The sequence below is a fragment of the Miniopterus schreibersii genome (genome assembly GCF_964146895.1).
Source record: "Miniopterus schreibersii genome assembly, chromosome: 1".
NCBI classification, from domain to species: Eukaryota; Metazoa; Chordata; class Mammalia; order Chiroptera; family Miniopteridae; genus Miniopterus; species Miniopterus schreibersii.
This window is the reverse complement of record NC_138101.1, coordinates 119,947,298-119,968,610: the sequence shown is the minus strand read 5'-3', so window position 1 is coordinate 119,968,610 and position 21,313 is coordinate 119,947,298. Positions and strand designations below refer to the sequence as shown.

At 39.6% G+C, this 21,313-nt stretch overlaps 2 protein-coding genes across 2 annotated transcripts in view; both read right to left on the bottom strand.

The window, feature by feature from the left end:
• SEC61A2 (SEC61 translocon subunit alpha 2) overlaps positions 1 to 17,909 on the bottom strand; it is a 28,323-nt gene extending 10,414 nt beyond the window's left edge. Inside the window, exons 1-6 of the mRNA XM_081127977.1 lie at positions 17,609 to 17,909; positions 15,668 to 15,735; positions 14,536 to 14,601; positions 4,096 to 4,174; positions 2,824 to 2,955; positions 2,594 to 2,703 (exon numbers count right to left, since the gene is read on the bottom strand). Coding sequence (XP_080984103.1) covers positions 2,594 to 2,703; positions 2,824 to 2,955; positions 4,096 to 4,174; positions 14,536 to 14,601; positions 15,668 to 15,735; positions 17,609 to 17,615 — 462 coding nt within the window. The 5' untranslated portion in view covers positions 17,616 to 17,909. The remainder of the gene's footprint in view (positions 1 to 2,593; positions 2,704 to 2,823; positions 2,956 to 4,095; positions 4,175 to 14,535; positions 14,602 to 15,667; positions 15,736 to 17,608) is intronic.
• Positions 17,910 to 18,856: 947 nt separating this feature from the next.
• Positions 18,857 to 21,313, bottom strand: part of DHTKD1 (dehydrogenase E1 and transketolase domain containing 1) — a 44,166-nt gene continuing 41,709 nt past the window's right edge. Inside the window, exon 18 of the transcript XR_013997826.1 lies at positions 18,857 to 19,043. The gene's annotated coding sequence lies outside the window, so the exon portion shown is untranslated. The remainder of the gene's footprint in view (positions 19,044 to 21,313) is intronic.

Genomic DNA, 21,313 nt, shown 5'->3' with positions numbered 1-21,313 from the left:
ACCCACACATTTTCAGTGTTAGCAATGCCTTAAAAAGAAGCAAATGGGTCATTACCCACCCATGATTAAACATGACATATTTCTCTATACATTAACACTAGAAGAATTTACCATAAACACAATTATTTGTACACTAGAATTTATGTAAACAAATTAATATATATTCACTGTACTTGTTTCATTGCTGGAATATAACTATTCCTGGGTTTGCAACACTGAAAAAACATTAGAATTGCTTAATTCTATTTTATATCAATTTAAATCTCTAATGCTTTAAGAAGTCAATACTTTAACCCAGAACTGCTCAATTGAGGTTCCATAAAATCTAAATCTAGCCTTACTAAAATACTAGGAAAATTTTACTGATGCATAATTTTAAGAGATAGGTAACAATTCTGAGTATCTTTTAAAAATCAGGGTTATTCTAAACTATGGGTTGCATAAAGCAAATGCTAAAGAATAAAATAAAACATAAAGCAACAATTAGTATATCAATATCTTCAACAATGCTGAAAGCATATGAAAAAATTTTAAGCACTGAAAGTTATTAAACTCAGTTTTTATTCAATGTTCTCTTCCCATCCATTCCAATGCTTCCCAAGGGCTATAAATATGCCAATCAAGTGTTTTTTAAATGGAGAAGCAATGACAACGTTATTCTTTAAAGAAATGTACTTTATACCAAATAGTAACATACAGGGGCTCAGAAAACTACCAAAGTTCTAATTACCCATTAAAAATGTCTCCCCTTGTCAAAAGACCAAATGTTTCCATCTCACTAGAAAAGCCCTCTCTATTTTGTTGTTGCTGTTTGTTTTAAGTAGCTTAAAACCACCTAAATTTATGAGCTTATAATTCCGTAGATCAGAAGCCTGGGCAAGCTTGACTGGGTTCATTGCATCACCTCCCAAGGATGAAATGAAAGCATCAGCTAGCCTAGGCTCTTATCTAAATGGTCTAGGGAAAAATCCACCTCAAGCTCATTCAGAATCAGGTCAAAATCCAGGTCCTTGTGGACTGTAGGTCTGAAGTACCTGTTTTCTCCCTGGCTGTCATCCAAGGACTACTCTATTCCTGGAAGCCACCTGCAATCTTTCTCACGTGGCCTCCGCCATCTTCATGGCAGCAAGGGCAAGTCAAGTTTCTCATGCTTTGAAGCTCTCTGACTTCTTCTGCTCGCCCTCCCTATTGTTAATGATGCCAGTGTATACCTGAACAGTCTCTCTCCTTATCTGGAATCATGCTTGCTAAACGATCTTCCTATTATGATCTCCTCGCTAAATAGGGTTTCTTATTTTAAAAAAGAATGGTCAACCATGCAGTCTGAGATGCTCATATTTCTTAATACATATATAAATAAACTAGCATTTTTATTTTATTTACAACTATTTTTCTAACCTTGGTCCTTTTGACTATTAGAAAAAACTTCCTGAACTAATCCTAATTTCAGAGAGTAAGCAAGAAGAGGCATTTCCAAATAAGCAGAATTCTATCTAGATGCCTGTGTTTAATTTAAATAAACTTCTTCTCAAAATTCAATAGATAACTATGTAATTTAAGTACAATCCGGGCAACTTCTCTAAATGATTTTTAAGGACTGTATGTTACAGAAATATCTACCAAACTTTACACATTTTAAGATATTTAGTAGAGGAGTAATAACGTTGGCCTTCAAAAATTTCGTTCCAGGGCACCCACTTAAAAAATTATTAGAATACATATATGGGTATTTATATAGTATTTCACTGATTTAAAGATACTACTTTTAATGTCACTATTTTGTGTACCACTAAGAAAGAAAAATAAGCTGCCAATTAAACTATGATACAACTTATTACCAAAAAAACTGATTTTCACCCAGCCAGTGTGGCTCAGAGGTTGAGCATCAACCTATGATCCAGGAGATCAAGGTTCAATTCCAGTCAGGTTACATGCCCAGGTTGTGGGCTCAATCCCCAGTAGGGGATGTGCAGGAGGCAGATGATCAATAATGCTTCTCTCTCGTCGGTATTTCTATCTCTCTATCCCTCTCCTCTCTCTCTCTCTAAAAATAAAAAAATAATTTTATTTTAAAAAGTTGATTTGGATTTAGATATAGATGTTTATAATCTAGTTTGCTCTTTCTGTGTCTTTGTACAAACAATAACTTTTCATTTCAATAACAAATCACAGCAGTTTTAGAAGAAATTTTGAAAAGCAATTAAAGTAAAAAGTATCAACAACTGATGTGACAATATGAAGGGCTATGATCAAATTGACCCACATATAGGAAAAGACAACTATCATGACTGCCACCTGGCTGAGAGCAACTGTAAGACACTACCAACTGTAAGAAAAGATCCTGATTTCAGACATCAAAATGTGAAAAATGCATCTTAGAATCAATGAACTACAGTTGATTCATAATTCATTATATTGCACAGCTATGAGGCTATTAAAATAAATTTCAAATTTTCACATCAATACAACTGATACATGTCACTTCAATTATCAAAAGTAAGAAAATGAATGTATCAGTCAATTCTAAAGAATTGTTAGAAAAAAAGGGATGAAATTGTTTTGTTATCTGCATATAAAAAATAGGATTTCTCACCTGAATAATGATAAGGAGACAGATTCCAGCACCCATTTCAGCAGGATCCCCATACATGCCCGTCATAACATATACAATGGCTTGCCCAATGGTAATGATCATACCAAATACTGAAAAAAATTGAGGGAAAAGGAGTACATTACAACCACAGACATAAAAGACTGCAGAAAAACATCTTTACCACAAAATTTCCAAATTTGAAAAGGCTCCTTAATTGTATTAATGCTCACATTTCTGGGCTCCATTGAATAAAGCTCTATCTTTGGGTGTATCTCCAACTTCAATGATTTTGGCTCCAGCTAACAACTGCATAATCAAACCAGATGTTACAATAGGGGAGATACCCAATTCCATTAAAGTTCCTGTAAAGGAAGGGGAAAGAAGAAAATGATGTTTACTATCCACATGCAGATTACTTTAGAAGTGTCCCAGTCCTTAATTACGTCTATGGAAATACATACTTAAATGTTAACAAGCAAATTTTCATTTAACATTAAATTACTTTTAAAAGAAAACCACTATTAACACAATCTTGCAACAATGCATTAAAAATTACTATAAATACTATAAAGATGTAAATTTCAGTAAATTCTAAACTTAGAATGTTAAAGAAATCTGTTGAAAGAAATCTTCCAAGATATCTGTCCAAATCATTATTTTTAAAACTTACGCTAAACATTTTATTTTAATGCAAAATTAAAAATTACATTATCAAGCCCAAAAATTACATACCAAGCTAAAAAAAAAAAAGATACTTCAAAAGCTTTGTGATTCTTACAATGCAATATATAAAATGACATAGAAAGTTATCTAAAACAATATTGTAGAATATTTAGTGGCACAAAAAATGTTCTTGACATAGTGTGTAAGGGAAAAAAAAAAAAAAAAAAAAAAAAAAATATATATATATATATATATATATATATATATATATATATATGAATGGAAAAAATAGAAAATTAAAGGATTGAGAACCAAAGCTCTTGACAGTGCTAATCACTCCATTCTCTGTGTACTTCAATACTCTGTAATATATTTCTAAAATTAGAATAAACAGCCCTAACCACTTTGGCTCAGTGGTTAGAGTGTCCACCCAGGGTCCCCTGGGTTCAATTCCTGCCAAGGGCACATACCTGGGTTGCAGGCTCAATCCCTGGCCCCAGTCGGGGCTCTTGTGGGAGGCAACCAATTGATGTGTCTCTCTCACATTGATGTTTCTCTCTCTCTCTCTCTCCACCACCCCTCCCTCTCCCTCTCCCTTCTACTCTTTCTGAAAAGCAATGGAAAAAATATCCTCGGGTGAGGATTAAAAATAAATAAATAAATAAATAAGTAAACACATAGTTCTATAATTATTTAAATATTGGTCTCTTGTCCCAGGCAATAAGTTTCTATTATCATATCCTCCCACTCCTTATGGACTCAAAAAATAGTTTCTCCAATATCAGATCTATTTGATGTCAGTACTAGTAGGGAGGCAAAAAAAAAAAAGAAGTACATACCTCTGTTGGATGCAAGAATAACTCTCATCCAGTAAAAAGGATCTGCAGAATCTGATGACATGATTCCAAATAGTGGTATCTATAATATGACATAAAACATTTTATAAAAATGTATTCTATAAATTAAGTTTAAACTTATTTTGTAACACATTCATGTAATGTTTAAAAAATGCAATACTTTAAAAAAACACCATGATTTCTCATGTTCTTTAACAAAACAAACATACCTTAAAGGTAGTTTTTTAATGAAAATAAAAACAACAGAAATCATTACTTACAGCATTTCAGTAAATACTATCAGTATGAAGATTTATTGCACAACAATGTGAATACACTTACCACTACTGAAATGTATGCTTAAAAATGGTTAAGATAGTAAATTTTGTGTTTAACGTAATTTTAAAAAATACTATCAGTAAATTATAGGAAATACCTATCTAGTCACAAAATAATTTTGCAAAGCTATGGGTACTAATGACAGCCAAGGCCACACTTCAAATTAAGACTGAAGATGATATATACGGTAGAAAAATTACGCAGCTACTAAAGATTGTAGTTATGAAGCTTGTAACAGAATGAGAAAGTGCTTATATTGTAATACTAAGTATAAAACAGTGGTTCTCAATCTGGGACAATTTTGTTCCCCCTCCTCCATCCCAGGGAATATCTGGTAATATCTGAAGACATTTTTTGGCTGTCACAAATTGAGAGAAGATGCTATTGGCATCTAGCGGGTAGAGGTCAGAGATACTGCCAAGGCACAGAACAGCCTTCCACAACAAAGGTTTACCCAACCTAAAATTTACTGCCATTGTTGAGAAACTCTGGTATATAAATGGAAAGGCACAAAATTGTATATATAAAAGTTCAACACACTAAAAATATGTATAGACGGTAACAAGGTGTAAATATTTTTTATATCCTAAACAATGATTATCTGTAGGTGGTGAGATAATGGTGGACTTTTTCTTCTTTATTCTCTTATTTATCAAATTTTTTAAAATAAGCACATAATGCTTCCTATCATATTACCCACGCTTAGGACGCAACACTGGGCCATACCCCCTCTCCAACCATGTGGAGATCATACACAGAGAAAAATAACTTTCCAGTTTTCAAAAACCTTCTCTATATGAAGCTGATTTTTTTAATTTACAACCAAGAGAGCAGTGTAGGTAAATGCGATACTCGCATGCTTCCACAACCATATCAAAATTACAACTAAACTACAGAGCAACCATCATTCGAACCACCTGAAACCTAGCTGATCAGAATCCTACAACTATGGATTTAAAGAAGCCACATGAGACCCGTAGAAAGGGCCAAGACCAGGAACGGGCTGGTCCCACACCCACGTGAGGATAAAAATCAGGAAGTTTATCTTGGCTGGAGAGGCCCCAGAGGTCCCTCCTGAGGAGCAAGGGGTCCCGGCCCACACCTGGCCCCCAAGTCCAAGGTTCCAGTGCTGGGAACAAAAGCCCCCATAACTTCTGGCTGTAAAAACCAGTGGGAATTGAGCCTGAGTGAGAGGGAGGGTTGCTGGAATCCCAGGAAGTTCCTTTTTAAAAAAAAATATATTTTTATTGATTTCAGAGAGGAAGGGGAGAGAGAGAGAAACATCACTGATGAGAGAGTCATTGATCAGCTGCCTCCTGCACGCCCCGCACTGGGGATCGAACCTGCAACCTGGGCATGTGCCCTGACCTATGATCTCCTGAATCATGGGTCGATGCTCAACCTTTGAGCCACGCTGGCTAGGCCCAGGAAGTTCCTTTTAAAGGGCCTACACACAGACTTACTCTGACTCACTCCAAGCTCCAGTGCTGGGGCAGCAGCTTGAAAGGCACCAGGGACATATGGGGAGGAACTAAAGTGTCTGGAATTGGGGCATGAGCTGGGGGGGGGGCAATTTTCTTCCAGACAAAATGCTGGCATAGGCCATTGTTCCTTTGATGAGCCCTCCCTCCACAAAGATGGCAGGCAGTTGCCATATCTGAGTCTCCATTAATCTGGCTCACACTGTTAAACCTGCCCTGGTGATTCCCTGACACTTGGCCCCATCAAATTTGCAGGGCCACCCAAGCTGTTTCCAGTAGCTTTTCCATACCAATGGCCTGTCTTGGCTCACAATTAAGACTTTTCTAAAATTTCTCAAACAGTAAGCATCTGGTCTTAGCATGCTCCACCCCTCTTGCTAAGTGGCCCCAGACCCAGAACTAGCAGCAGCCAGTTTGGCTTGGTTTGCATCTTTGCTTCACAGGGGCAGCTTCAACCCCAGCACAAGTAACAGCCATATGCAGATCATTTTGTAGTTCACGCTGGGTGCCCCTGGACAGAGCACAGGTGGCGGATGACCTTGGCCTTCAACTCCCAGGAGGCCTCAGAGCCAGCGCACCCAGTGGACAGCTTCATACCACACTGAAGCACCACACAACCACCTCCAAAATGACACATTCAGGGGGATGACTCAACAGACACCAAACCCCACTGAAGTAAGTCCTGCTCTCTGGGGCAGGCCTGTGCACAGTTGATCCTCTATGGGTAAATCCTTGCCATTGACATGCCAACAGCAATCAAGGCTCAACTACAGGAGGATGTGCAAAGCCTACATTGGGGGTGTGGGGGAGGTTGATACACCAGGAGTGCCCAGCTTGGGTGATTGGGGAAGCTGTGCCACTTGACCCTACAGGTGTCTACAGGACACCTACTACACTAGGCCACTCTACCAAGCTGAGGAGACAAAGCAGCTGTACCTAATACATAGAAACAAACACAGGGCCCTGGTCAGTGTGGCTCAGTGGTTAGAGAGCCTGTGCACCTAAGGGTCATGGGTTAGATTCCCAGTCAAGGGCACATACTTGGGTTGCAGGTTCAAACCCCAGCCCTCATCGGGTCACATGTGGGAGGCAATCAATTGATGTGTCTCTCTCACATCGATGTTTCTCTCTCTTCCCCCTCTTTCTCTATGCCTATCCCCCCCTTTCACTCTCTCTAAAAATCAATGGAAAAAATATCCTCCAGTGAGGAGTAACAAAAACAAAAAACAAAGAAACAAAAACAAAGAGGTTGCCAAAGTCCGGAGGGGGGGGGACACGACACATGTCCCAAATGAAAGAACAGAATAAAACTCCAGGAAAAGAATTAAACAAAATGGAGACAAGCAATCTACTAGATGCAGAGTTCAAAGCACTGGTTATAGGATGCCCACGGAACTTAGGGAAGCAGTAGATGAACTTAGAGAGAACTTCAACAGCATAAAAAAGGACACAGAAACCATAAAAAAGAACCAGTAAGAAATGAAGAATACAGTAACTCAAATGAAGAATAATATACAGGGAATCAACAGTAGAGTATATGAAGCCAAGAATCAAAACAGCAATTCAGAATATAATGAAGCATAAAACACCCAATTCGAACAGCAAAAGAAAAATAGAATTAAAAAAATGAAGATAGTGTAAGGAGCCTTTGGGACAACTTCACACATATCAACTTTCACATCATGGGGTTGCAAGAAGGAGAAGAGAGAGAGCAAGAAATTGAAAACCTTTTTGAAAAAAATATTAACAGAAAATTTCCCTAATCTGGTGAAGGAAATAGACGTACAAGTCCAGGAAGCACAGAGAGTCCTAAACAAGATGAACCCAAAGAGGCCCACACCAAGACACATCATAATTAAAATGCCAAAAGTTAAAGACAGAGAATCTTAAAAGTAGCAAGAGAAAAGCAATTAGTTACGTACAAGGGAGCTCCCATAAGACTATCAACTGATTTCTCAATAGAAACTTTGCAGGCCAGAAGGGAGTGGCAAGAAATATTCAAAGGGATGAAAAGCAAGGACCTACAACCAAGATTACTCCGCAAAGCTATCATTTAGAATCAAAGGACACATAAAGAGCTTCCCAGAGACAAGGAAAAGCTAAAGGAGTTCATCACCACCAAACTCATATTACATGAAAAGCTAAAAAGGGTCTTCTTTAAGAAGAAGAGAGGAGGAGGAAAAAAGAGGAGGAAGAGGGGAAAGATAAAAAATATGAACAATAAATTGGCAATAAATACATGTCTATCAACAAATGAATATAAAAAACAAAACAAACAAGCAGAACAGAAACAGATTCATAGATACAGAGAACATTTTGATGGTTGCCAGATGGGAGGGGGGTTGGGGGGATGGGTGAGAAAGGTGAAGGGATTAAGAAGTACAAATTAGTTGTTACAGAATAGTCATAGGGATGTAAAGACAGCATAGGGAATATAGACAATACTATTCTAATAACCATGTATGCTGTCAGATGGGTACTAGATTTATCAGGATGATCACTTAGTAAGCTATATAATGTCTAATCACTGGGGTGTATATCTGAAACTAATATATTATATGTCAACTATAACTGAAAAATAAAAGGTGATTTTTTTTTCAATTGCAAAAGATGCTGCCAGAAGTTTTAAACAACCCATCTGATCAACCTAAACCTCTGTGAACATCTGAATTTATTAGCTGGGGAGCAAAACTGATGAAGCAAGAAGCATGGATATGCAGACACACTTCAGCTAATGTGAGGGGTGGAGAGGAAGGAAGTTATCATATAAAAACAAACTGACAGTACTGTATAGTCCATATCACAATATTCCCTAAGTGGGAAATAGGTCAGTCAGTCAAATTTGTTTTTTTAATTGCATCAGATGAAACAGGCACTATACCTCCATGATTAGATGGTATGTGGGATACTGAATAAGAAAGTCAACCAACCACCAATCCTTTCCTGTAGTCAACAGGGTTATTAAACTCAGTAATTATACAAATTACTCAATATTGTACATGTACAAAATAATGTACATGTACTCAGTATTGTACATGTACAGAAGTTGTATAATATAGTTGAATGGCAATTATATCTAAAAATTGGTTTCAATTTAACAAAATACAGTATAGTACTTCGGAAAAACAAGAATTCATGATTTAATGGAAACCCTGAACCAACCAGATGGAAAATAGAAAGTTAGCACTAGGGATTTCCAAAGGAAATAGGAACTGAAAACCAAGCAAGCTATTTCTGGGTTAAGATGACAAGTTGCAATTAAATTACAGAATTTCCCTCCTTGACACAAGAAAACATATATTTAACATGTAAAATAGTGAAAAGCTAATAAGAATTTTAAAAGCTAAGGAAAACAAGAACAAAATCCATAAAGCAGCCAAACAAAAAAAGGGATGATAAACTTGAAACAATGGTGGTCACAGGGGAAGAAAACAGCAGACAATGGAGGAGCAGAGAGACTCAGCACAAAGCTCCTCCAACCATCACAAAGGGAAGGCAACAGAATCCTCAGAATTCCCACTACATTTCAAATCCAGCCTGGAAAAGAGCAGACTACAGATATCTTTTTGCCTCCTTTAACTAGAAGGGAAGTAGAAACAGCAGCTGAAAAGAAATGATGAGAGAGGGGGCCATGGGGATCTCTGATAGGGCTGATGACAACGGGCATACACTTAATCGGAAATTGGGCAATGGTTTGAAGTCTGGAATGGAACAGAGCCCTGCTCTCTCACACAGGGAGAATCCTCACAAAACACTAAACAAAAATCTAAGGAGAGAGAGGGCAGAGCCAGGCAGCATTTACTGCACTTACCCCAGCTTATTACACTTTCCACCATTCCCTGGAGTAAAAAAAAACAGAGTAGAACAGGAGACACCAAACTCTTAAATTGTGGCTGGAAGCAGAAAATAAAGCTGTTTGAGGATCAGGAAAAAAGAGAATCAAGAAATCACCCACACTGAGCAGAACTGTCTAAGTAGGAGAAAGTCAGAAAGATACAGCTTAGCAACTATGTAAACATACTATGGAAAGAAAAATAAAGTAACATAAAATGCATAAACTTACTGCATGAAACAGTCATGAAAAATGTCATACTTAAAATATTTACTGCCTGGCCGGGCATGGCTCAGCGGTTGAGTATCAACCTAGGATCCAGGAGATCACGGTTCAATTCCCGGTCAGGGCACATGTCCAGGTTACGGGCTCAATCCCAAGAAGGGGCACGCAGGAGGCAGCCGATCAATGACGACTCTCTCATTACTGATGTTTCTGTCTCTCTCTCCCTCCCCCCCTTTCTCTCACTGAAATCAATAAAGATATATATTTAAATATATATATACATATATATATATATTTACTGTCTAGTTCTTTACAGAAAAATGTTTGCTGAACACTGGATCAGAAGATTCACTACTGTAAGGATGGTAATTCTCTCAAAACTCATCTGTAAATTCAATGCAATACAAATCATAATCCCAGCAGTCTTTCTTATAGAAATTGATAAACTGATTCTAAAATTGATATGGAAATATGAAGAACCTAGAATTCTGAAAAAGAAGAACAAAGTTGGAGGACTATTATGACCTGATTACAGGACTTAGTATAAAGCAGCAGTAAATAAAAAGGTCTGGTTTACAGTAACAATGGGCATAGTCAATGGTACAGAACAAAGGGTGCAGAAATAGATCCATCCATATGTGGTTAATTGATTTTCAACAAAGATGCCAAGGTCAGAGAGCACCTGATGTATCATCTCAAACACAATAAACATGCTCCTGAAAAAAAAAAAAATGCCAAGGTAGCCAGGCTGGCATGGCTCAGCAGTTGAGCATCAACCTATGATCCAGGAGATCGAGATTCAATTCCCGGTCAGGGCATATGTCCAGGTTGTGGGCTCGATCCCCAGTGGAGGGTGTGCAGGAGGCAGCCAATCAATGACTCAACATTGATGTTTCTATCTCTCTTTCTCCCTCTCCCTTCCTCTCTCTGAAATCAAATGAAGACATATTTAAAAAAAAAAAAAAAAAAAAAAGATGCCAAGGTAATTCATTGGAGAAAGGATAGCCTTTTCAACAACTGGCTATCCATACAGGAAAAAAGTGAACTCCAACCTTACCTCATGCCATACACAAAAATTAACTTGAAATAGATCACAGACCAAAACATACAAGCTATAAGATATTTTGAATACAGGGGAAAAACTTTCATGACCTTAGAATAGGCAAAAATTTTTTTCTTTTTTTTAAGTTTCTTTATCTTTATTGTTGAAAATACTACAGATGTCCCCTTTTTACCCCCATTGATTCCCTCTACCTGGCATCCATCCCACCCCCAGGCCTTGCCCAGACCAGTGTCTGTGTCCGTGGGTTATGCTTATAAACATATAAGTTCTTTGATTAATCTCTCCCCACGCACTTCCCCCTCCCCACCTTCCCTCTGAGATCCCTCAGTCTGTTCCATGCCTCTATGTCTCTGGATCCATTTTGTTCATCAATTTATTTTGTTTATTACATTCCACATATAAGTGTGATCATGTGGTACTTGTCTTTCTCTGACTGGCTTATTTCAGTTAGCATAATACTTTCTAGTTCCCTCCATGCTGTGCCAAAGGATAAAAGATCCTTCTTTTTTACAGCTGCATAGTATTCCACAGCGTGAATGTCCCACAGCTTCTTTATCCACTCCTCTACTGATGGGCACTTGGGCTGTTGAAAAATTTCTTAGATAGGAAACAAAAACCATGAGCCGTCAAAGAAAAAGATAATCTCATCAAAATTATAAACTTCTACTCTTCAAAATATATTAAGAAAATGAAAAGGCAAGCCATAGACTAAGAAAAATATTCACTATGTGTGTGTGTGTGTGTATCTGACAAAGGACTTGTATACAGAAAATATTAAAAATGCACATAATTCAATAATGGGACAATAATCCAATTTTTTCAAGTGGGCAAGAGATTTGAAAAGACACTTTACAAAAGACAAAAAGAGTGCCCAATAAATACACAAGAAAGTTCCTCAATATCACTTACCAGGGAAATGCAAAATACAACTTCAATATCATTTATCAGGGCAATATAAATTAAAACCTTATCCATTGGAAGGGCTAAATTAAAATGTGTAACAATAGCAAGAGTAGACAAGGAAGCAGAGCAACTGGAACTCCTATACCTGATTGGTGGGAATATAAAAATGGGGCGACCACTTGGAAAAGAGTTTGACAAAGTTTGACAAGTTTCTTACAAAGCTGAACATATATTTACCAAACAACCCAGCAATTTTACGCCTAGGTATTTACCCAAGAGAAATGTAAACATGTGCACAAAAGGTGTCGTTCATGAATGTTTACAGCAACTTATTTGCTATAGTTAAAATTTGGAAACAACCCAAGTGACTAGATGAACAAATTGTGATATAGACATACAGTAGAACACCACTAACAAATAAAAAGGGATAAATCATTGCTATACCAACAACATGAATGAATCGCAAAAAGCTGATGATGAAGTCAGGTTCTAAGGACTAATACTGTGTGATACCATTTATATCAAACTCTAGAAAAGATTAATCAAATCACAGGAAAAGAAAACAGACCAATGGTTGTCTAAGACTGGAGGTTAGGTAAGGCTTTTTTTTTTTTTTTCAAATATATCTTTATGGATTTCAGAGAGAGGAAGGGAGAGGGAGAGAGAGAGAGACAGAAACATCAGTGATGAGAGAGTTATTGACCGGCTGCTTCCTGCACGCCCCCGACTGGGGATCCAGCCCACAACCTGGGCATGCGCCCTGACTGGGAATCCAATCCAATCTCGATCTCCTGGATCCTAGGTTGATGCTCAACTGCTGAACCATGCCCAACTGGGCGAGGTAAGGCTTTTTGAGACAGGTTACAGGGAACTTTCTGGAGTGATAGATATGTTCTATATCCACTGAGGTAGTAAGTATGTGGGTGTATGTTTATCAAAACTTTTCAAAATGTACACTTGAAAAAATGGGTGTATTTTACCATACATAAATTATACCTTCATAAATCTGATTTTTTTTAAAGGGAGGGAAGGGGGATTTCTGAGATGTTCAAAGTACATGCTAGGGATATGAATGATTATGTTTTTCTTTGCACTCTCAGTATTTTTTAAAAGTTCTCTCTCCCTAACCACCCAAAACAATTTTAAACTGAGTACAGCCTGGCCAGGCGTGGCTCAGCGGTTGAGTATCAATCTAGGATCCAGGCGATCGGGGTTTGATTCCCGGTAAGGGCACATGCCCAAGCTGTGGGCTGGATCCCCAGTCAGGGACGTGCAGGAGGCAGCCGATCAATGACTCTCTCATCATTGATGTATCTATCTCTCTCTCCCCCTCTCCCTTCCTTTCTGAAATCAATAAAGATATTTTTTTAAATAAATAAATAAACTGAGTACAATAAAATAATGATCAAATCGTCTCACTTCAAAAAATATATTTGGCTTTTCTCCAAATTACAGACCTAATCGGTTTTACTGCTTAATATAATTTTTTAAAATGTACTCTGCCATAGCCAGTGTGGTTCAGTGGTTGGAGCATACACCCATGTATGTACAGAAGGGTCTCAGGTTTGATTCCTGGTCAAGGCACATACCTGGGTTGCAGGTTCAATCCCCAGCCCCCAATGGGGGCATGTGCGGGAGGCAACCAATCAACGTATCTCTTTCACATCTCTTTCTCTTTCTCTCTCTCTCTCTCTCTGTCTCCTTCCCTCCCTTTCACTCTCTGTAAAAATCAATGGAAAAAAATCCTCGAGTGAGGATTAACAAAACAAAACAAAAAATTTCTATGTATTTCAATAGCTTTCCAAAATCCTCCCCTAAATTATCTACTTTAATCCTCGCAATAACCCTGTGACATGGAGAAGTCACATTTTATAAACTTAATCTCTAAAGAAAAATTTCTTAAAGCATCACTGAATTTTATTAATTTATAAACACAGTATATCCCTGGGGTTCTAGAATTTGGTGTTTTAGAATTTTTAAATTAATACATGCTATCTACAATATGGTAAGAGGCAAACAAAATGGAAAGAATATAAATGTCCATACATATGTAAAAGGTTTAACACTCATATTTAAAACCTATCATAGCCCAGGCGGGCGTGGCTCAGCGGCTGAGCATTGACCTAGGATCCAGGCGATCAGGGTTCAATTCCCCATCAGGGCACATGCCCGGGTTGAGGGCTCGATCCCCAGTTGGGGGCATGCAGGAGGCAGCCGATCAATGACTCTCTCATCATTGATGTTTCTATCTCTCTCTCTCCCTCTCCTTTCCTCTCTCTGAAATCAATAAACATATATTTAAAGGAGAAAAAAAAACCTGTCATAAATCAATAAGAAAAAAATCTCAAGGGAACAATGGGTAAAGATTATTAACTGAAAACTAAGAGGAAAAAAAGGAGAAAATGTTCAAACCCACTAGTAAAACAAAAGAAATACAGAGTAGGACAAGATAACCATATTCACTATCAACTTGTTAAAAATAATAATAATGCTCAAAATAATTCAGTATATTTTTTAATTAAAATAAGTTTCTCAAATTCTAACCAACCAAAACCTTAGAACAAGAGTACAGACATTTATTTAATTTTTTGGTTACATACCTGACAACATACTAAGAAAATGAAGAGAGTTATAGCAGTCCATAGTACCTTCTCTCTAAACTGGATCTTACAACAAAATATAAAAAACAGTCGATCAAAGCCAAGAAAAAGGAAATATAAAGCAAAAACCCCTATTAAAGCATAGCCAACATTCCCCAACATGACAAGCTATTTTTAACTCTTAAAATACTCTCACCCTTGATTAGCAGCAGCTAAACCAAACACCTGAACTTCTCAAACATAACTTTTTTTCTCAAATATAACTTTCTTTACTTTTGCAAGAATATAATTTAAATACAGGTGGTCCTCATCGCACTATACTGTTAACTAAAACCGAAAAGGATGCAAAGCAAGGCACCATCCAATATGCACGCATTTCAGTTAACCGAGTGCTATGCAAAGCTAGGCCTGCGTGTAATAGTATATGAACATCTATTTTTATAACCTCAAAGCAATACAAAAGGAATATACTTCTAAATAAAAGGGTAAGTTTAACAAAAGTTTTATCTATCTCTTTTTATGTCTGTATGTCTGTTAGTTTCATGAGAAATCAAAATTACAGTAGAAGAGGAATGTCTGGGAACTGGCCAGTTTGGGATTAACAATATTTCTGGAATTTAAATACCCTATCTCCAGAAGTGCACAATGATGGAAGAACAATTTGATGCAGTCACAATATCTTCTTGAATGCATTCCTGTGATTCTTCTTTGCACTGAATGAATCAAAAAATGGAAGGTGTATACTTGCACAGTTGCAATTTATGTAAAACAGCTGTACTCTTCGAAAAGACCAGCAGGTAGGGCCATTCATTAGCAAGCACAGTGCACACCCCATACTACAGGAATTATAAAGATCACTACAGACAGGGAAACATTATATCTTACCTAACACACAGGCCAAAAAAACACTTGTTTTGGAAATGTTAGAACTTCAAGAACAGTTATTTTTGAAACCATGAGACAAGCTATCTAAACAGGTCTATACTAGTTTTATTCACTTCATGCCTCTTGGAAGAAGGTAATATTTTTCCAAGTACAACCACAATAGGGTTGGGGGAAAATAAATCAATCTTGCTAGTTTAGCAGAATAAGTCCATTAGGAAGCCTCTATATTACTAAGTATTATACTTACTTTCCTTTCAGGTTTCTGAATTTCTGGTAGAACCGCACAGAAAGGTTTGATAACTTCTAAAAATTTGACTGTGGGGGGAAAAAAAGAATAAATGTGCCTATCACAGTTTTTAAAAAAGAGATGTATCTTTTTACAGAATCAAATGCAAATGTTCTCTAACTTTTAATGTCAATTCATCCCATTCTCCACTCCCAAAATTAATCATAATGCTCTCCATTTCAAATATAGAAAAGAGAAATAATTCTAGAAACAAAAAAAATCCAAAAAGTTTAAGGGCTCAGTCAGTAAAAGACAAGTAATACAAGTATCCTTTTAATCATGATTTTGCTTCCTCATGCGTTATCCAATCCTTTTATACATAAAGAACATAAACCACATAAGTTACTTAATTTAAACTGAAAGATGCTGCAGTGAGTAAGATCATGGAATCGCTTTTATATATAACTTTTACTTCATTTCATTAAGTCACTATTCATTGCTTGAATGCTTTCCCACATAATGATCTGAAAGTACTTGCTTATGCACAATAAACAGCCCTGAGAATGACAATTACATTTCATCAAACATAACTGCTTTCCCAGGCTACTCTTATAATATATAAGAGATAAACCAAGGTTCTTTAAGGAGAGACAGCATCTTCTGCTGTGACTGAAGTCAAACCCTTCCAAAGAACTGGAGAGTGAAGATAATAATCTCTCAGTCTTCAGTCTTGGCCAGCGTCTGCAATATGCAGAAACACAAGAGGCCGCAACTAGCTATTAGTTATGATCATCTTCCCCATGATTCTGTACTAGTATCATGAAATTGTTTTAAAACTGACAATTATACTTCAGCAGTTAGTCAAAGTCTATCTTTTTTATAAAACCTCAAAATGATGGCACTCACTGATTTATCTGATAGAGTTCTGAAATTCTCATGGGTGGATGTTTGTAACCCATACCATTTTGAACTATTTGGAAAGTAAATTTGAATTATGAAAGTGTTCATCTCTGATACAAAACAAATAGCAACCACATCAGGAAACTTCCTAGAATCCCTTTATCCCTTTATCCCTTTCCCATCGCATATCAATCCAAGCCACCCTCCCAGATGTTCTGTCATTTCATGATCACCTGTGCTGTAGGATTTATGTTTAAGCAATGCTTTTGTCTGCTACATGTCTACTCTTGTGTTGCAAAATTTTACCCATTATACTGTAAATTAAATGCCAGAGTCTCCTCTACTTCCTTTCTAGCTTCCCCCAAAAGTCCACTAGTTGGCCAATGGGTGCACAGCTTGGGTGTGCAGTAACCCATTCATCCTACAAACATCTGAACAGCTATGTAATATGTGTGGTGCTGAGTGTCTGGGGGAGGGCCTCAGAAGATCCCCATAATACAAGGCCTTGTCCTTAAGGCTCAAACAACCTTACACACAGTGAGTTTTCAGTAAACGCCTCAGAATGACTGAAATAAAAATTTTAAGGAAAACTCTATGCTACCTAAACATATTCGTTTCCTCCCCTAAAATATATGACATGCATCACTTTTCTAAAATTAAACAAGTCTGGAAGCTTTACTCATCATAACATGCCAAGAAAGGGTGATTTGGCAATAAAAATATGACCTTTTTATCTCCTGAAAAATTCAAAGTGGTCCAGGTTTTGCCCAGTTCTCTAACTCCACGCCCCCAAACCCAGGGGCCTCCCTGCGCTTCGCCACCCATGGAGCGCAAATACCGGCCCTGCGGGCCCGGGTCCCCGCAGGCGGCCAGGGCAAGGCCTCGCCAAGGTTGGAGGAGCTCCGGCTGAGGCCTCCCGCCCACCTCTACGCAGCAGCCCGCGGGCTGGACGGCCCGAGCCGGCGTCAGCCCCACCGCCCGCAGGCCCGCGGGCCCGAGCCCTCGGCGCGAACCCCGCTCCAGGCGCCGCCTGGCGAGCCCGGCCGCGCCGCCACTACTCACTGCCCATGGCGGCGGCTGGGGCGGCCCACCCGGGCACAGCGGCCTCGGCGCGCTCTCCGCTCGGGTCTCGGCTCCAGCTGCAGCGCCCGCTCCCGACGCGATCTGGCCGGCTGCGCGCAGGCTCCGCGGCGGATCACGTGGCCCGCGCGCCCGCTCGCGTAGCCCCGCCCCCTAACGGGGCCGGTCTGGGGCAGCTGGCGCGGCCCGTGTCCTCCGCGTGGCCCTGGCCGCCGCCGGCGCTCCGGCCGCCTGGGACTGTGGGGCGTCTGCGAGCTCGTGGCTGCTCGGGCCTCTCCCTTCTGAGCTCGTGTCCGAGCTCAGCGTCCGGCAGCGGTGGTTTCCTTGGCAGTCCTGGTGGACCCCGGGCGCCGCGCGGGGCGCATGAGGACCCAGGCCGGCCCAGGGTTCCCACCTGCGGGCCGGGCCTGAGCCTACCCCGAGGGCCAGCGAGACCCAAACAGCCTTTTTAATTTGCTTCCATCTTCTCGTAACCTCTTGGAAGTGTTTAAAAATTTATGACACTTTATAATTAATGGCTCATGAAATCCCACTCTGCTACTTCAGCGCCTTCAGCTTCTCCAAGATGCAGGGGATCAGGATTTTGTCCCCGGGACTAGTCTCCTTTTATCCCTTCTTCGACAGTATGGTAAAAAACAAAGTACACAAAGTTTAGAAATTAGCCAGCCCTATTTTAATCCCTTCTCTACTTATTTTTTTCTTTTTTAATCTATCTTTATTGACTTCAGAGAGAGGAAGGGAGAGAGAGAGACGTCGGTGATGAGAGGGTCATCCACAGGCTGCCCCCCCCCCCGCCGCCCCCCCGGGGATCCAGCCCGCAGCCCAGGCATGTGCCCGACCTGGAATCAAACCTCCCGGATCCCTGGTCCACGCTGACCTAACTGCTGAGCCACGCCCCGCGGGGCCCTTCCCTACTTCTTAATAGCTTTGGCCAACTAGCCTTTCTGAGCTACATGGGTAAAATAAGGATAATAACCACATCCTACTAGTGCAACATTAAGCAAAGGTTAACACATAAAAGGCCCTCCTGTATTTTCCTCACTCAAATTTTAAGCCCCTGAAGTGTAACTTCTCTAACATCCGCTGAAACAAGCTATTTCAAAGGTCACTAATGACCTGTAATTGTTACCAGAGAGGGCCTGGGCCCAGGGTGGGTCTGCCTAGCGCCAGTTGGTAGTGTGGGGGTTCTTGACTTCATGTAGGAAAGAATTTACAAAAAAGAGTCCAGGTGCTTTTGAAAGTATGTTTATTAAAGCTGGGGACAGTGAAATGAAGGGCAACAGGAGAGAGAAAATCAGGGAAAAGGGGGTCTTGGAGACAAGTTCAGGGGGTTAGCCCAGGTGGAGCTGCAGCTGTCTACTGCTGCTACCCTGGTTGCAAGTCTCCTGGGGTTCCTTGGAGTTTAGGTGATGAATGTCTGTGGGGGAAGAAGTTGGGGAAGGAAAAGGCGTGAGCTTGCTCCTAGGAGGAAGAGCTTGTGCAGGATCCTTTGTCTAGATCCTTTATCTTCCTTTGGCTGGTAGAATCCTAGAGGAGGGTCTTAACAGAATAGCTTTTCAGATAGATGTGTCTTTCAATATGTTAATTTATCAAACTGTGTGTAAAATGCCCTAGCCGGTTTGGCTCAGTGGTTAGAGCATTAGCCCTCAGACTGAAGGGTCCCAGGCTCCATCCCTGGCCTGGTCAGAGCACTGTGCAGGAGGCAACCAATCAATGTGTCTCTCTCACATCAATGTTTCTCCCTCTCTCTCTCTCTCTCTCTCTCTCTCTCTCTCTCTCCCTCCCTCCCCCTCACTTCTACTCTCTCTGAAAGGCAATGGAAAAAATATCCTCAGATGAGAATTAAAAAAAAAAAAAAAATGTGTGCAAAGGGGCCAGGGTTGTTTTGTGATTAGTTTTATTTTTAAAGAACATTATTGAAGAAGGATGGGGACTGAGGCCGGTCTGCTCCAGGACAATGTGGAATGTGTAAACCATTTGCTCCTAAGTGTCCTTGGTTACGGAAGATAAAACCGTGTGATTTATTAGCTAGCTGTAAATTGCTCAAATTGTTTGGCCTTGTCTATTTTGTCTCAGTTTCCCTTATTCCACTTGTCAAGGAATCACCCTAGCTTCTTACTATTCTGCCTTATAATCACCAAATCCAATGATCTGTTCTAATGCTTAGGTCTATGTACAAGAAGGAAACAAAATACTTGTGTGTGTGTGTGTGTGTGTGTGTGTGTGTGTGTGTGTGTGTGTGTGTGTGTATGTTAGATTCTCTCCTTGAGCAAACTCTAGCCAGGCTCCTCTGAGTCCTTTCTCCACTAGGCCTTAAGTTAGCCTATAAAGACTTGAACAGACACTAACATTTTCTAACAGCTCCATCCCAAGGATCACCCCACCCACCCTTAAAATATCTTCCTGAGAAAGCTCAAGGTTGCCGAAGAATTTACCTTTAGTTCCAGGCAACATCTGAAGATAGGGTCTCTGTCTCCCAGCATTAGTCAGAGGGTAGGAACCTAACTTCCATCAGTTCCAGTTAACAAACCCAGATGTGTTTAATGTGGGCCAAACCCTCCTTCCTGCTTTTTGTAATTTTTAACTCCTCCAAGTCTGTGAGCCCCCACTCACCTCTTCCCTGTTCCCTCATTCTCCTTCTAAACTGCCCAGTTGCCTCTACAAATCAAAGTTGAGTTTAGTTTATGCTGGACTGTTTTCCCTGCTGCAATAGTATATTACTGATTAAAATCTTTCCTGACCACTTTAATTAATGTCCAGCTTTATCTTTGAACACACACACATATATGGCTTGCATGAGTCTTTGCTCCACTTGAGGTCATCTGGGACAGCACCAAGGCTGAATACTTGGCTTATAAGAGGGCTCTCTCACTTGCTAGTTTGGCATTTGGTGCTGTCAGCTAAGACTTCAGGTAACGCTGTCAGTTCCAACATCTCCATGGGCCTTCTCCAGGTGGCCTGAGGTTCCTCACAACATGGCAGCTGGCTGCCAAGTCATGTCCTTGAAAGTGACGCAGCATCACTTTCAGTGCATTATACTTATACAGGCAGGCACAAAGGCCTGCTCAGTTTCAAGAGGGAAGGGAAATAGGCTTCAACTCTAGGTGGGGGTGTGGCAAGGTTCTGAGCATATGAGACACAAAATACTGCTCTGGCCACTTTTGGAAAATGAAACCTGCCACAGTCATCGTCTCACGTCCTATGACTTCATTTTTACCTCTTTCTACTTTCTATTAGTCATTTTCATACTTGTCTAATCTCCCGACTACACCATAAACTTTTAGTTGGCAGGGAGGGTCTTACTTAATTTTTTGTATTATCTACAGTAACCCGTGAATGGTTGACTTAAATATAGTTTTCACACAAATTTCATGAGTATAACGTCCTTTTAATAAAGATGCACTAAACTGAAAATCTAAATGACAGAAGGAAAAGAGTAGCCTGCACCTCTCTTTACTGCATATTTCTGGGACAGTTCCATGTTTCAAGTAAGAGCCTGGGAATAAGCTTTGGCACTCTAGATAACTTTTATTAATTACCCTTCCAACATTTTTCAGTCCTCTACTACCACAAGCTACTCATGGCTTTTCTTGTATAACCATATATGCTACCTAATCTACAACTATAGGAATATCACCCTTTCAACAAAAACATTTCTCTCTCTTCAAGTAAAATGCTTTGTCTTCT